The sequence below is a fragment of the Pseudophryne corroboree genome, chromosome 6 (assembly GCF_028390025.1).
Source record: "Pseudophryne corroboree isolate aPseCor3 chromosome 6, aPseCor3.hap2, whole genome shotgun sequence".
NCBI lineage: Eukaryota > Metazoa > Chordata > Amphibia > Anura > Myobatrachidae > Pseudophryne > Pseudophryne corroboree.
The window spans coordinates 337,888,569-337,904,057 of NC_086449.1; the positions used below are offsets into that span (position 1 = coordinate 337,888,569).

The following is a 15,489-nucleotide window of genomic DNA, read 5'->3' on the forward strand; positions in this document are numbered from 1 at the left end:
GGTTTAACTCGGAAGTGAATCACATGAGCGCTGGGACCTGGAAGCCACACTGGGGCACTGCAGGTGTCGGGAGCAGGTAAGTAATGGCTGGCCACCAGGAATGATGTGTTGACAATCTAACAGGTCGACATTTCCTCAGTATCTATATTATGAATGTCAATATGGCCATTGTCTACATGGTAAATGCTGACATTATGACTGTTATCATGTCATACCACACCCGTGACATCCTGCTTTTATTCGGATGCAATCAAATTGTGGACTGTATTTACAGGAAAAATATAATGGTCTGTCCGCATGAGTCAGAAATATGGAGCTACCAATTGTTGAATAGAATAGAGGGGATGCAGTAAATTTGATCGCTGTCAGGATATGGATAGCCAGCATCCCAGCCACCGGTAATACATACCGAACTCAAATCAAGAATAGCTGACATGTGGCAGTGAGCTGACATACAGTGTCTATAGTGGCTCCATCTGTGACTAGGCAAGCCCACTCGGGCGCGCCTAACACCGAGAGCACCCCCATCCACCTGGGCGCCCACGGCGGAGATACGCCGCATTCACTTGAATGCAGAGCGTCTCCGTCCGTGCAGCCAGACAGAGGTGCTCTGAATGGGAGCATCTCTGTGCACTCCCGGCGTGACTAGGCGGATGGATCGCTTAGTCACGCCAGGGGGTGCTCTTTTGCGATGGAGCCGCCTCAGATTATCTGTGATATAGGTATATATATATATATATATATATATATATATATATATATAATATATAACGATCCAGATGTAAACGGCACTCGGAGATCATGAAGAAGTGAAGAAATGTATTTCATGTCATTAACGTTTCGGGGCAGCAAGCCCCGTCCTCAGAATGAACACAGCAGAATCTGTTCTGCTGTGTTCATTCTGAGGACGGGGCTTGCTGCCCCGAAACGTTAATGACATGAAATAAATTTCTTCACTTTACATCTGGATCGTTATCAAATTGCTCAAACTGGCACCGGAGTAAGCTGATTTTAGGATTTGAGTGCCGGCCAACACTGGAAGTATATGTGTGTGTATATATATATATATATATATATATAAAAAGTCAGTGTGCTAATATTTTTCTCACAAGTCCAATGTGGAGCGACAAGTCCCAGCAATCCAAGAGCTGTGGTCTATTGTATATCAGCTTTCTTGCACCAAGACCTTGTTCTCTCAGGTCGGCGTTGCCCCTTAGTATCCTGTATCCAGAACACAGGTGGTATCTATAGCTCAAAAAGAAGAAATAGGTGCACTCCATAGTGCATGAATCTTTTAAACATTCTTATTCTCCCAAAAATAAGACCAGTTTACAGATAACGTACCCTTAACGGCGGTAAACCATGGTAAGTTTGAACAGCAAGAATTTATCCAACGGACAATACAGCAAACGCAGCATGTAGCTCCAAAGAACAATCTTGTTGACAATATTTCAGCACTTTTGCGTCTTTCAATGGGAAACGCAGTATAAAAGTGCTATTTCCTTGGCTAAACACATGGGCACAGAAATATCTGTGTGACAGTACATAGAAGATAAAGCTCATTATTTATACAGTCTGGAACTGATTACAACATTGCATCAGTCCGTTTCTTCAGAGGGTGCTGACTGTCTTGACAGAGATTTTAGACATCTCTCAAAAGAGACTGTTAAATTGTCCATTTTTGTACAACAAATTCTAGATTAGAGGTAGATTCTGGATTTTCCATTGATTTATTAGTAAGATAAACTTGCATCTGATACATTGATTGTATAGGTAACACAACAACACATGCCTATACAAGCAATGCAAACATGAATAACATGTACTACAAGTTCACTACACCTTAAAATGAAAATGATTATGTTGCAGTGAAGCATGACAACCTGAAAGGGGATACTTACTGCCATCTGGTGGCCTGTAGGAGATTTTTGTAGTACTGTAGGTTTGGCCACGGCCTTGTTTACAGTACAATCTATAGGTGCCCATACACTAGTGCGATTTGGTCCCTTTTCATCCAATTCCGACGCATCGTGCCGAGAAATCGGATTAAAAGTGTCATATCGCATGTGTTTTACCTTTGATTCCGATCCGATGCGTGGTCCTGCGCGCATCGGATTGGAGCCGGAGATCACAAGGGCTGCACTATAGATTTACCTGATCCGGCAGCCTTGGCTGGGATTGCCTACGATACATTGTATGCAAAAGGACTGCATACGATGTATCGTACGCAGTACTGCAGTCCACGATGCTGCCGGGCAGTACAAGTGAGATCGTATGCGACTTCTCTCCTCTGAGAAGTCGCAGTAGTGTATGGGGACCTTCATGTAGCATATTTGAAGTAGCTGTAAATCTAAAAATGCAAATGGATCCCATTAGTCTTATATAGTAAAGTTTTTGCAGAGTGAATACAGAACAGGTTAAATAGAGAGGGCCTCATCTACACATTTCACCTAAAAAACGTGTATATGCTAAGCTGTATATTAGGATACCTGTGACCCAGCATACTGTGTTAAATGTATCTGCTGCATAAAGATATATTTAAAGCATACAATACAATTTAAGTGTATCACGGTGCATCATCATTACCATCTGATGACACTATTTGACGTATTAAAGTACAATATGTCCTCTTAGCATAATTCCATTTATTTATACCTATGTGGGCACTTGAGTTAATTACTTGCTTGATAAAATTATATCTGTCCTTAACAAATGCAGGAATACACATGTATAATGTAAAATTAAGTTTTGACACAGTTTTATTAAAGCTATTAAGCAAGACATACCTCCTACTTTGCGAGAGCCAGAACCATTTAACAAGCTCCGCTATTCCTCTCTGGTGGACTGGAATGCAGGTTTTCTCCCTGCACATGTGCTGTTTCGCAACCTGGTCCGAACTCATAATTAGTGGTAATCCAGCTCTGTCGCCGGGAATCCTTTAAGTTAAGGTTCAGTAGGCAATTAAGAACCACTAAATAGAAGTTCGGACCAGGCTGCTTTGAGTGGGCCCCTTAAACTATAAAGCAACATTTACAATGCAGGGATCGGGACCTCGTGTGTATGCCTTTGGTGTGCACGTGAAAAAAAGGGGACATGACCATGGGGTATATGCAATTAGCGGTTAATCGCGGCAATTTTTCGCCCGTTTTTTTAATTCGACACAATTCAATTCCGGCAAGTGGGTGCCGAAATTTACCATATTCAATAAAAAACGGATTCGACAGTCCCGCTGTCGAAAAACGGACGATTTGACGGATTTTGATCCGATTTTTTTAAAAACGGTAAAAAACCCGAAAAAAAACTGCGTGGGGTCCCCCCTCCAAAGCATAACCAGCCTCGGGCTCTTCGAGCCGGTTCTGGTTCTAAAAATCCGGGGGGGGGGAATGACAGGGGATCCCCCGTATTTTTAAAACCAGCACCGGGCTCTGCGCCTGGTGCTGGTGCAAAAAATACGGGGGACAAAAAGAGTAGGGGTCCCCCGTATTTTTTACACCAGCATCGGGCTCCACTAGCTGGACAGATAATGCCACAGCCGGGGGTCACTTTTATACAGCGCCCTGCGGCCGTGGCATTAAATACCCAACTAGTCACCACTGGCCGGGGTACCCTGGGGGAGTGGGGATCCCTTCAATCAAGGGGGGCTGATAGCCTTGAGAAATTTGAAAGAATATTGTTTTTTTCCAGTAGTACTACAAGTCCCAGCAAGCCTCCCCCGCAAGCTGGTACTTGGAGAACCACAAGTACCAGCATGCGGGAGAAAAACGGGCTCGCTGGTACCTGTAGTTCTACTGAAAAAAAAATACCCAAATAAAAACAGGAGACACACACCGTGAAAGTAAAACTTTATTTCATACATGCCGACACATACATACTTACCTATGTTGACCCGCCGACTGCCACGCCCCCCTCGTCACTGAAGAATCCGGGGTACCTGTGAAAAAAATTATACTCACCTCAATCCAGTGTCCGGATCTTTTAAAATAATCCTCGTACTTGGCAAAAAAAAAAAAACGAACACCCGAACCAAACGGACTGAAAGGGGTCCCATGTTACACATGGGACCCCTTTCCCCGAATGCAGAGACCCCCCCGTGACTGCTGTCACAGAAAGGTCTCTTCAGCCAATCAGCGAGCGCAACGTCCTGGCACTCTGCTGATTGGCTGTATGCGCGTCTGAGCTGTCAGACAGCGCATCGCAAAGCCTCTCCATTATATTCAATGGTGGGAACTTTGCGTCAGCGGTGAGGTCACCCGCGGTCAGCGGCTGACCGCGGGTAACCCCACCGCTACCCGCAAAGTTCCCACCATTGAAACTAATGGAGGGAGCTGTGCGATGCGCTGTCTGACAGCAGACGCGCATACAGCCAATCAGGTGAGTGCCACGAAGTAGCGCTTCCTGTTTGGCTGAAGGGACCTTCTGTGACAGCAGTCACGTGGGGTCCCGGCATTCGTGGAAAGGGGTCCCATGTGTAAACATGGGACCCCTTTCAGTCCGTTTGGTCCGGGTGTTCGTTTTGTTGTTTTGCCAAGTACGAGGATTATAATCTGGACACTGGATTGAGGTGAGTATAATTTTATTCACAGGTACACGTGGATTCTACTTGGACAAGTGGACAGAGGTCGGCGTGTGAACATAGGTAAGTATGTGTGTGTCGACATGTGTGTAATAAAGTTTTACTATCACGGTGTGCGTGTCCTGTTTTTATTTGGGTATTTTTTTTCCAGTAGAACTACAGGTACCAGCGGGCTCGTTTTTCTCCCGCATGCTGGTACTTGTGGTTCTCCAAGTACCAGCTTGCGGGGAGGCTTGCTGGGACTTGTAGTACTACTGGAAAAAACAATATTCTTTCAAATTTCTAAAGGCTATCAGCCCCCCATTCGCAGCCCTTGGATGGGGGGGACAGCCTCGGGCTTCACCCCTGGCCCTTGGGTGGCTGGGGGGACCCCTTGATTGAAGGGGTCCCCACTCCCCCAGGGTACCCCGGCCAGTGGTGACTAGTTGGGTATTTAATGCCACGGCCGCAGGGCGCTGTATAAAAGTGACCCCCGGCTGTGGCATTATCTGTCCAGCTAGTGGAGCCCGATGCTGGTGTAAAAAATACGGGGGACCCCTACGCTTTTTGTCCCACGTATTTTTTGCACCAGCACCAGGCGCAGAGCCCGGTGCTGGTTTTAAAAAAACGGGGGATCCCCTGTCATTTCCCCCCCCGGATTTTTAGAACCAGGACCGGCTCGAAGAGCCCGAGGCTGGTTATGCTTTGGAAGGGGGACCCCACGCCATTTTTTTTCGGGATTTTACCATTCCATTTAAAAAAAAAATTTATATATTTTTAAAAATATAGAAATAATACTTGTGCCTCCAAAATAGACAAACCAAGTACCTAATCCCTTCTAATATAAATAGATATGCTATTACCAATAAAAAAAACACCAAAAAAAACATGTTTTAAATTTTTTTTATTAGATTCCCCCACCAAAGTGTGGCGGATTGAAAATGACGAATTTACTGTCTAAAAGCACTGTTGTCGAATTTCCAAACTTCAATTGAATATACTTTTGGCGAATTGCTGCATTTGTACCATTGCAGAAATGTCGAATTTGACAAGTGTCGATTTTCAAAAAGTCAAATTTTGAAAGTCCGTTTTTTTGACGGAAAGTACTGAATTGCATTGTCGATTTTTTTTGGGGGGGGCGAAAAAGTCCAGTTTTTCGACAATTTCGGGAATTCGACCGCAATTGCATATACCCACATGTGTTACACCCCTGTTTTACATCACACTAGCAGCATTTATAGCTTTTCCCAAGCTGATGGGCTGCTCCCCTAGAGCGGTGTAGTATGGTTTGCCGGCAGTTGGGGTCCCCGCAAACAACATACCGGCGCCGGAATCCCGACCGCTGGCATACCGACAGCTGGGCGAGCACAAATGAGCCCCTTGCGGGCTCGCTGCGCTTGCCATGCTGCGGGCATGGTGGCACGCTACGAATGCCACGCTATCTATTCTTCCTCCAGGGGGGTCGTGGACCCCCAAGAGGGAGAAAAGATGTTGGTATGCCAGCACCAGTATGGTGGTCACCGGGAGCCCGGCCGCCGGCAACCTGAAGACCCCCTTCCCCTCTGCAGGACACTGTGGCACGCTGGCTGAACTGCACAACGGTTCCCGTAAAGCAGTCTGTCCTGCCAAAATCTGGTAGGTGGTAAGATATGCATACTTACAGCAGCCACACAAATATATACAAACATACAGTGACACATATACAGTATATACATACATTTATACAGTTTCACACCTGTACACATAAATACAGTCACACAAATGTACAGTTACAGACACACACATATATACAATCACACACACATCCACCCAAGCCACCTGTACCACCCCTGTACCAAGTCATGACACAGGCCCCCTGTTTTCACACTCTTTTCACATTAGTTTAGTATTGCAGTCAGACTGGACACAGGTCACACATCTTTTCCTATTCAGGTACCTCCTTGTCCTCTACTCGGTGATCGCGTTTGGGACTGCATGGTTGGGGCAATACCCTGCAATACCTTTGACATCAGGGCTTTTTCCCACCCCACTAGGGTTACCAGTACCGTCACCTTTCTGATCTAATCTAGACACCACGGAGCAGGCATTGGTGTGATGCTCACCCTGCATCAATGATTTACATATGCAGGGAAGAGACTCACTAGGGTATTCAATTATCCGCAAATTCGCTGCAATTTTTCGGGTGAAAATTTTTCGCGCCAATCAGGCGAAAATTGCCGCGAAAATGCTCCGTTTTTCGACCTATTTAATTCCAAACGAGTTTCACGTGAAAATTCTTGCCGTGAAAAGTGCAGGTGAAAATGGGGAAATCAGCCTGTACCCCAAAAAATGCTAAACTAACATAGGAAAACAGAAGAGAAGTGTGTTAGAGATCACATTAGAGAGTTTTTGGGGACTTAAATTGTGTGAAATGGCTGTTATATGCATTTTTTTTTAAAATGCAAAAAAATGATAGAAAGCAAGTTTTTTTGAGCAAAATAAATGCTCTCATTAAATTTGGGGTACATGAAAATGGGTATAAGTATATATTTGGGTCATTTTAGGGTACTTTAAAAAAAAGTGGAAATAGACTGATTACTCCCATCTGCAAGCCTAAAAAACACGTGTCCCACTCATAAAGCACCCAATATACCTGTCCCGTACCTTGAACCCCAATTTCCATCACTTTATACTTTTTCACCCCAAAAATGACATGTCATTATTGGCCAATTAAAAATAATTAAAAACTTCAACGTGCCTAATTAGTCATTAACGGGGGTGTCCCAGGAGTTCTGCACCATATCCAAACATTTTTACCTTAAAATAGTGACTTTTCCCAACTTTTCACCTGCTTCAGAGTAGGTGAAGTGAAATTAGTGAAAAAATTATCACCGATAAATTTTCCCGGAAAATTGAATAGGCTGTAATTGCGTTTCGCGGGAAAAGTCCGTTATCGCTGCTAATTGAATATACCCCTTACACGTAACATATTGAAGAAACGGGTGTACTTTGATTCTTGCTCATACTACTGCACCGTTTTCTTGTGCTCTCTCATTGCATGTGAGGACCCACAGGACCCCCTGCGCTGATTCATCAGGGTGCACGGGGCTGTCACTGCAAAAGCAGAATCACAACTTTATCTATTTCTAACCCTGAGGTACAGGGAAGCATGCTCATTCACTATATAATGCTGGCCACACAGAGAACAGCAGCTGTTTCTAGTGGACTGTTGACAGGTGTGCCTGCCTCTTACTAAACAAGGAGTATTGTTTCTCTTTCATATAGAATACACCTGTACACACAAAATCAACATAAGATAGTTACTATCCAGATATCTCCAACATAGATCTAACACAAGGAATTTTTTTATAAGATATTGGACATATTTGATAAAATCACATCCCGTTTGAGAACAGTCACTTTTGTATATCATAAATGTGAGATTTATACATTAAGACCTCTCCTCCTCTGACCATTATAAATTCCTGTTTGGGATTCTGATACATACTTGTTCTCTAAAATAGATGTTGACTCACTGTGAAACAGATTCTTTATGTGCTACAATATATTTGGATACATGCTTGCTCTCCAAAAAGAGATGTTGATTGGGAAACAGTTTCTTTATGTGTAAGAATTTAAACATACAATGCATACTGAGTGTCCTGACGGAGAAATCTCTGCATATTGAGTATAAAATACTATAACACACAGGCACCACACATGCATATATATTTAATATGATTGTGTAAAATCCTTGTACTGCACTGGTTAATTAGAAGTATTTGTACTGACATATTTTTTACATATTTCACTGCATTTATTTGTTGCTGTGGATATTTGTATTCCCTACATTTGTAAAAAATACCTGTGATACTTTGTCACAATACTCCACACGGAATTTTGGGTGTGGTGTTTGAAATATATGTTTTATGTGGATGTCTTTGTCTTGGTCTGTGATTAGATTTTAGGGGTGGTCTTCAGGTTGCCGAATGTTGGGATCCCGGCGCACAGTATACCGGCGCCGGAATCCCGACACCCGGCATACTGACAGATATTCTCCCTCGTGGGGGTCCACGACCCCCCTGGAGGGAGAATAAATAGCGTGGCGTTCGTAGCGTGCCACCATGCCCGCAGCATGGCAAGCGCAGCGAGCCCGCAAAGGGCTCATTTGCGCTCGCCACGCTGTCGGTATGCTGGCGGTCGGGCTCCCGGCGCCGGTATGCTGGTCGCCGGGAGCCAGGCCGCCGGCATACCATACTACACCCAGATTATAGTAAGTTTGTAATAAAAGTTATATTTTATGAATACCATTTTTTCTTAAAATGAGGGGCCCCCAAAAAATGAGAGTCCCTTTTTTTTCTCTTTTCTTACACACACTTAAATCTGACTCTCAAGGGGTGCACCTCCACATGATATATTCTTGTAAAATTCCTTTCAGGAGGATAACCTAGTGAATGATTGTGGAACCTATGGTATTGTTGGTTATTACAATTGAACCACAATGTGTATTTGACCTGTGCTCAAGTTTTCCCTTTTCCCCCACTCCCTAACGTAATATTACAGGAATTTCTAAAAGGGCAATTGGAGGAGAATTCTCTTCCAAGCCTTTAAATTTGTATTTTCTTTTAGTAATCTGATCGCATTTTCCATTCTTGTAATGGGAAATGTGATCTGCCCGAATTTACTAAAATTAAAATGTAATAAAATACCAGAGGGAGCCCTGTGATATGCAATCTTCCCTCTGGTTTCACTTCTCCTACTCTGCCTGTCACTTCCGGTGCCTGTGATCATCCAAGTGTGTCTAAATCATGCTTACCTGTGATCATCCATGTGTGTCTAAATCATACTTACCTACTTTAAATCACTCCTCTCCGGGAGAAGCCCGGAGAGGAGACATTGCAGGGAACTTAGGGGGGTGGGGCCGGGCTTTGACATCATCAAGCCCCGCTACCACATCAAGAAAACGGGAAGGGATGGGGCTAAAATTATGCAAATCACATCATTTTAGCTCCTCCCTCACCCCACAGACCCGCGAATACCGTAGAGTATCTCTCCATCCTGCCCACTTAACTAGGGTGTGGGCAGGATGTGGGAAATCTGCCTGCTTTTTCGGGGATGCGAGGGCCTACCACAAAAATCGTGAGCCTCCCGCAGCTTCCGGGAGAGTAGGCAAGTATGGTCTAAATAGACCAGAGGCTGATCACTGCAGAAAATAAAAAGTAAAAAAAAAATGAAGTAAAACTGACCTGCACACTGTTGCAGCCATAGGCCCTCATTCCAAGTTGATCGCTCGCTAGCTGCTTTTAGCAGCAATGCAAACGCTAGGCCGCCACCCTCAGGGAGTGTATCTTAGCTTAGCAGAAGTGCGATCGAAAGGTTAGCAGTTCTGCAACTAAAAAATTTCATGCAGTTTCAGAGTGGCTCAAGACTTACTCCTAGATTGCGATGACTACAGTCTGTTTAGTTCCTGGTTTGACGTCATAAACACGCCCTGCACTCGGCCAGCCACTCCCCAATTTCTCCAGCCACTCCTGCGTTTTTACCTGGCACGCCTGCGTTTTTTAGTACACTCCCTGAAAACGCTGAGTTGCCGCCCAGAAACACCCACTTCCTGTCAATCAAACAACGAACACTCGAGCGACTGAAAAGCGTCGCTCGAGCTTGTGTAAAAATACAAAGTATTGTGTGAAAGTACATAGCGCAAGCGCGCTGCGTACCATGCGCATGCGCAGAACTGCCGTTTTTCAACCTGATCGCTGCGCTGTGAAAATCGGCAGCGAGCGATCAACTCGGAATGAGGGCCATAGATTGGTGTCTGGCTCCCTCTCTTTGTCACGCTGGTCAGCTGTGAAACTCCCGGCAGGCATCTCAGTTCACAGCATTGATCAACTGACCAGTGTCATAGAGAGCATGAGCCGGACACTGATCCCTGGTTGCAGCAGCATGCAGGTAAGTGTTAGCTTAGTGGGGGAGAAGAGGAGCGTCACAGGGATTAGGGGAAGCATTGGACGGGGGTTGGGGGGGTTGGGAGTAGCTAGCGGGGCATGTCCAGTCAGAGTCTCGGGGTATTTTTTTCTAAATATTTGCAGGGACAATGCTTCCTCACAAGCTCTGTTCCTGCATGCAATGTTTGACACATCCTTGCGATGTAGTCAAATATCGCAATTTTCAAATTTTGGAAAATGTATCACATCCCATCCACATCTGTGATGTGGATAGTGATAAAAAAAAAAGGGTGTAGCTACCATAGATGCAGGCAGTGCAGCTGCTATGGGCCAAGAGCTGAGAAGGGCACATATTCTCTGTCAAAGTTACATGTGTTTTATACATTTTTCACCATTGGGTGATGCACAGGGGCCCTTATAAACTTTTGCCTTGGGATCTGTAATACTGTATCTCTAGATATGCACCTGGACCTGCTCATTGTAATATATAGTATAACATGAAATGAAGGGGATTATAATGTTACATAATATGAACTTGGGCACTGTAATGTGGCAGAATATGAAATGGAGACACTCTATGTCATAATGTGAATTGGGGTTCTGTGTGGCATAATGTGTACGGGCAACCCTACAGTGTGACATAATGTGAACTAGGGCACTACTGTGGTTATCAAAATTAAGTAGGACACTACTATGGGGCATAACCTTAAATAAGGCACTACTGTATTTCAGAAAATTAACTAGGACACTATTAGGACAGTTGTTAAAATTAACAACTGCTGCGGAGAGGAGTCTCTCTAGAAGTATTGGGACAGGGGCCCCATCAAAATGTTGCTATGGGGCCCACACATTTCTACCTATGCCCTTGGTGATAAATATGCCCCTAAGTGCAGTAGCACATTATAATATTGACAAATAAGCGACTGCTCCTGGGCCCATGGCTTGCCATCTGCTTTTTTGTGCTGCTTTTTTGTACTGGTCAGCAAGGTGACCTGATTGACAAATGTTTTCCATCCTTCACCAAACATTCCAGTAGCTCTTACCCGGCTGAGGAGTCCTTCTGGTTAACATCTATTATGCAACAGTGGTTAAAAAGTAGGGGGTCATATGTGGCAAGCAGAGGGAGGATGGGGAGATAAGTGACCCTGGAGAGCAGTATGTATAGCAAACAAGTATCATCCAGATGTTTGTTTGTTTTTTTTTTTCATCTAGTTTGTGGGATGACTGGATGATTGCTTTCTTACAGACCAGGACCAGAGATCATCTTAATAAATCACTGATTGGTTGACGTATGCATAACACCTGATTTCCATAGTCTTTTCTGTTCCTCAACATGATGTCTATATATATCTTCCCAAGTATACAGTTATGCAACAATTGCAATTCTAAATGCAAATTATTTTTATGAAAATGTCCCCATTTATTTTATTTTTTTATGTTTTCTGACATCCTTTTTACTGTCTCTCTCATCCATGTTTGTCCTAAAGGATGATCTTGAAGATGGACCTTCATCATCTGTGTACCACCTTGTATCCCGCAGAATGCCTAATGATGCACCATTGCTTCTCCCGTCACCTCCCAAAACACCAATCACCAACCAGAAGACTCATGTGAGTACAAAATCCCTGTGTGGTTATGAGACACTTCTAAACAGGAAAAGTTGAGCTGTTGCTCATAGCAACCAATCAGATTCTAGTTATCATTTATCTAGTATATTCTAGAAAATAATACCTGTAATCTAAATAATTGCTATGGACAATAGTAAACCTGCCACTAAGGGCCAAATTCTAAGGTGAGAGTCAAGAAGAGCAAGTACAGTAATTATGCACCCCGATAAAGCCATGCTGAACTGCAGGTGAGGCAGATTTAAAATGCAGAGAGATATAGATGTGAGAGGGGCATGTCTAAACCCTATGCTAAATTGCAGTATAAAAATAAAGCTGTCCAGCATTTGTGGGCAACCACTATTTATTTACACTGCATGCAAATATAGTAAATGTATATGCACCACTTGTATTGCGGCATGGTTTGCGCAGATACACATTTACTTGCACATTTTTGCTTTAGTCCTACCTCAGGATTGCTAAGTACATGGTTATAGAGTGTTACTACCTTGAGTCACATGTAATGTGTGGTGAAAACACGTACAAGAGGGGGTCATTCCGAGTTGATCGATCGCTAGCAGTTTTTAGCAGCCATGCAAACGCATTGTCGCCGCCCACCAGGGAGTGTATTTTTGCTTTGCAGAAGTGCGAATGCTTGTGCAGCAAAAACATTTTGTGCAAAACAAGACCAGCCCTGACCAGCCCTGTAGACCAATGCGTGTGCGTTGATTCTAACATTGGAGGGACAGCTTTTGACGTCACACACCCGCCCAGCGTTCACCCAGCCACGCCTGCGTTTTCCCTGGCACGCCTGCGTTTTTCTAAGCACTCCCTGAAAACGGTCAGTTACCACCCAGAAATGCCCACTTCATGTCAATCATCCTGCATTGTGCCGTGCGACTGGAAGCTTTGCTAGAACCTGTGCAAAACCACAAAGAACTTTGTACCCGTACGCCGCGCGTGCGCATTGCGGTGCATACGCATGCGCAGAAATGCTGATTTTTAGCCTGACCGCTGCAATGCGAACAACGGCAGCTAGCGATCAACTCGGAATGACCCCGGTGATGCGGAAGGGCTGGGATGCCCACTTTGAGCGTCTGAAGTCGCATCCATTGGAAACACCATCGGGACTTGCACTATTCCCATGCTAGGTGCAGAAACTCCGTCAGAGTAATTTACGAGATTAAGCGTGTGCATTTGTAACCACTCCTGCGACATACCCGCGACACTCTCAGAACACACCCATCATACAGAATATATTTGTGTAGCCATCTCCCCGTCACTGACCAGGACCAGCCAACAAATTCAAGCTGCTGAATTGTTCCTGTAAATCTGTGGGAAGCATGTAAAGACACTGTGGGAAGCATGTACCATGAAACTTTTTAGCGATCTAGCCCCAGAATGTGCTGGAATGCTTATGAAATTCATGATCTTCCTATTGTGAGGTGTTTTTAAAAAAAATACCCTATTGAATTCTCTATTTTGGTTACCTGCATATTAGTCTTCTTACAGCAGAATGAAAATTCATAATGGTTTGCGATGTAGATGGGCAGTGAAAGTGTGGCATTTTGAGATGCATAAATATTAATAAATTAAGTAACATAGAAATTGGTGACCCATCTAGTCTCTGGATGCGGTCAATTTACCTACAATCAAAATCTCAACGGTCAAAATCCCGACATGGGCAAAATCCCGACATTTAAAATACCGGCAAGGTCATAATATCGACATTTAAAATATCGACAGGTCAAAAAGTCGACATGACTTTTTCATTATTTTTTCATTGAAACTGACATGTTCATACTTTACAATCCCAGTGGACCTAGAGGGGGAATATAATAGAGTGCCGAGCCCGAAGTATGGCAAGAGCAGCGAGCCATGCGAGGGGACACGGTACACTTATACGGTGTCCATGTCGACCTATGTCGACATACATACCAAAAAACAATGAAAAACTTTTGTCACCTTTTTGACCTGTTGACATCTTAAATGTCAGTCTTTTGACCTTGTCAATATTTTAAATGTCGGGATTTTGACAGTCGGTCAATTGTTGTCGAGATTAGGACAGTCGGGATTTTGATTGTAGGTATTTCATACTGATCCCCTAGTCTCCCCATGTACACGCACACACTAGGGTTAAGCTTTGTTAGGAGCCTTCTAAACCTATTTTTGGATTGTGGAAGGAAAACCATTCAAATATAAGCAGAATATACAAACTTCACACAGAATGGTGGTTCTGTGACAACTGTGTGGTGTATGGGTCTTGCATTAACATGCTTATCCATTGGCACAACTACTAATATGTAGGTACTACTGATATGATACTGATATGCAGGGATACACATTGCCTTTTACTTGTGCAGTACTAAAGGGGTGTTTTGTGTTGCTAGAGTATTACAGAAATACAGATAGTGGACAAAAGTGGGAACAATTATGTTAAAGAGTTAAGTATGAAATACCTACAATCAAAATCCCGATGGTTAAAATACCGACAGCAATTGACCTATGGTCAAAATCCCGACAAGGTGAAAATACGACATTTAAAATACAGACAAGGTCAAAATACCTACATTTAAGATGTCGACAGGTCAAAAAGTCAACACAAGTTTTCATTGTTTTTGGTGTTTATGTCTACATAGGTCGACATGGACACCGTATAAATGTACCGCATCCCCTTGTATGGCTTGCTTACCATCCTCTAGGTCCACTGGGATGGTAAACTATGAACAAGTCGGTTTCGATGAAAAATCATGAAAACTCATGTCAACTTTTTGACCTGTCGACATTTAAAAATGTTGGTATTTTGACCCTGTCTGTATTTTAATTGTCGGTATTTTAACCATTGGGATTTTGATTGTAGGTATATTGACCGCATCCCGTGTTAAATTAGTAATTGCATCCCAGCATGATCAAGGCCAGGTATAAAAATGCTGGCCAAAATAGTTTGGCCATAATAATGCTCACCTGGATGCAAAAGAAGTCTTTAGTGACTTTGAAAGAGAAGTGGTCACATAGTCCGTACATTGATTTGAAGTAAATAAAAAAACAAAACAGTAACTGCAGATTTTTCATTGGAATTGCTATCCCGTGGTGAAAGCAAGCAGTTTAATCAAAAATAGCCTGGTGAGAGCTGAAGAGAGAGATTATAGTCGGGTTGCAATGTGTAAATAGCTCATCACACCTGGCAAGGCTTGATTGCGAGTTCCGAGGTGAAAAGACCAGTGACAGTTGACTGTCAAGCAGTGGAGGAAGCATTCTTCACCATGTAGACAACAAGCCGGCACAGGGCCTGATGCTGATTTACACAGTGTTGTACAGCCACAGGGAAGTAGCTGTGCAATACTGTACAAACAAAATGCAATTGCAGCAGGAGGTATCTGTAGGACATAGACGCCTACTGCATGCGTCC

General features: G+C 43.7%; 1 protein-coding gene across 1 annotated transcript in view; it reads left to right on the forward strand.

Moving 5' to 3' along the window:
- The window catches only part of CCDC33 (coiled-coil domain containing 33), a 171,835-nt gene that overhangs the window by 16,844 nt on the left and 139,502 nt on the right, over positions 1-15,489 (forward strand). Inside the window, exon 3 of the mRNA XM_063926453.1 lies at positions 11,964-12,086. Within this exon, the coding sequence (XP_063782523.1) occupies positions 11,964-12,086 (123 nt within the window). The remainder of the gene's footprint in view (positions 1-11,963; positions 12,087-15,489) is intronic.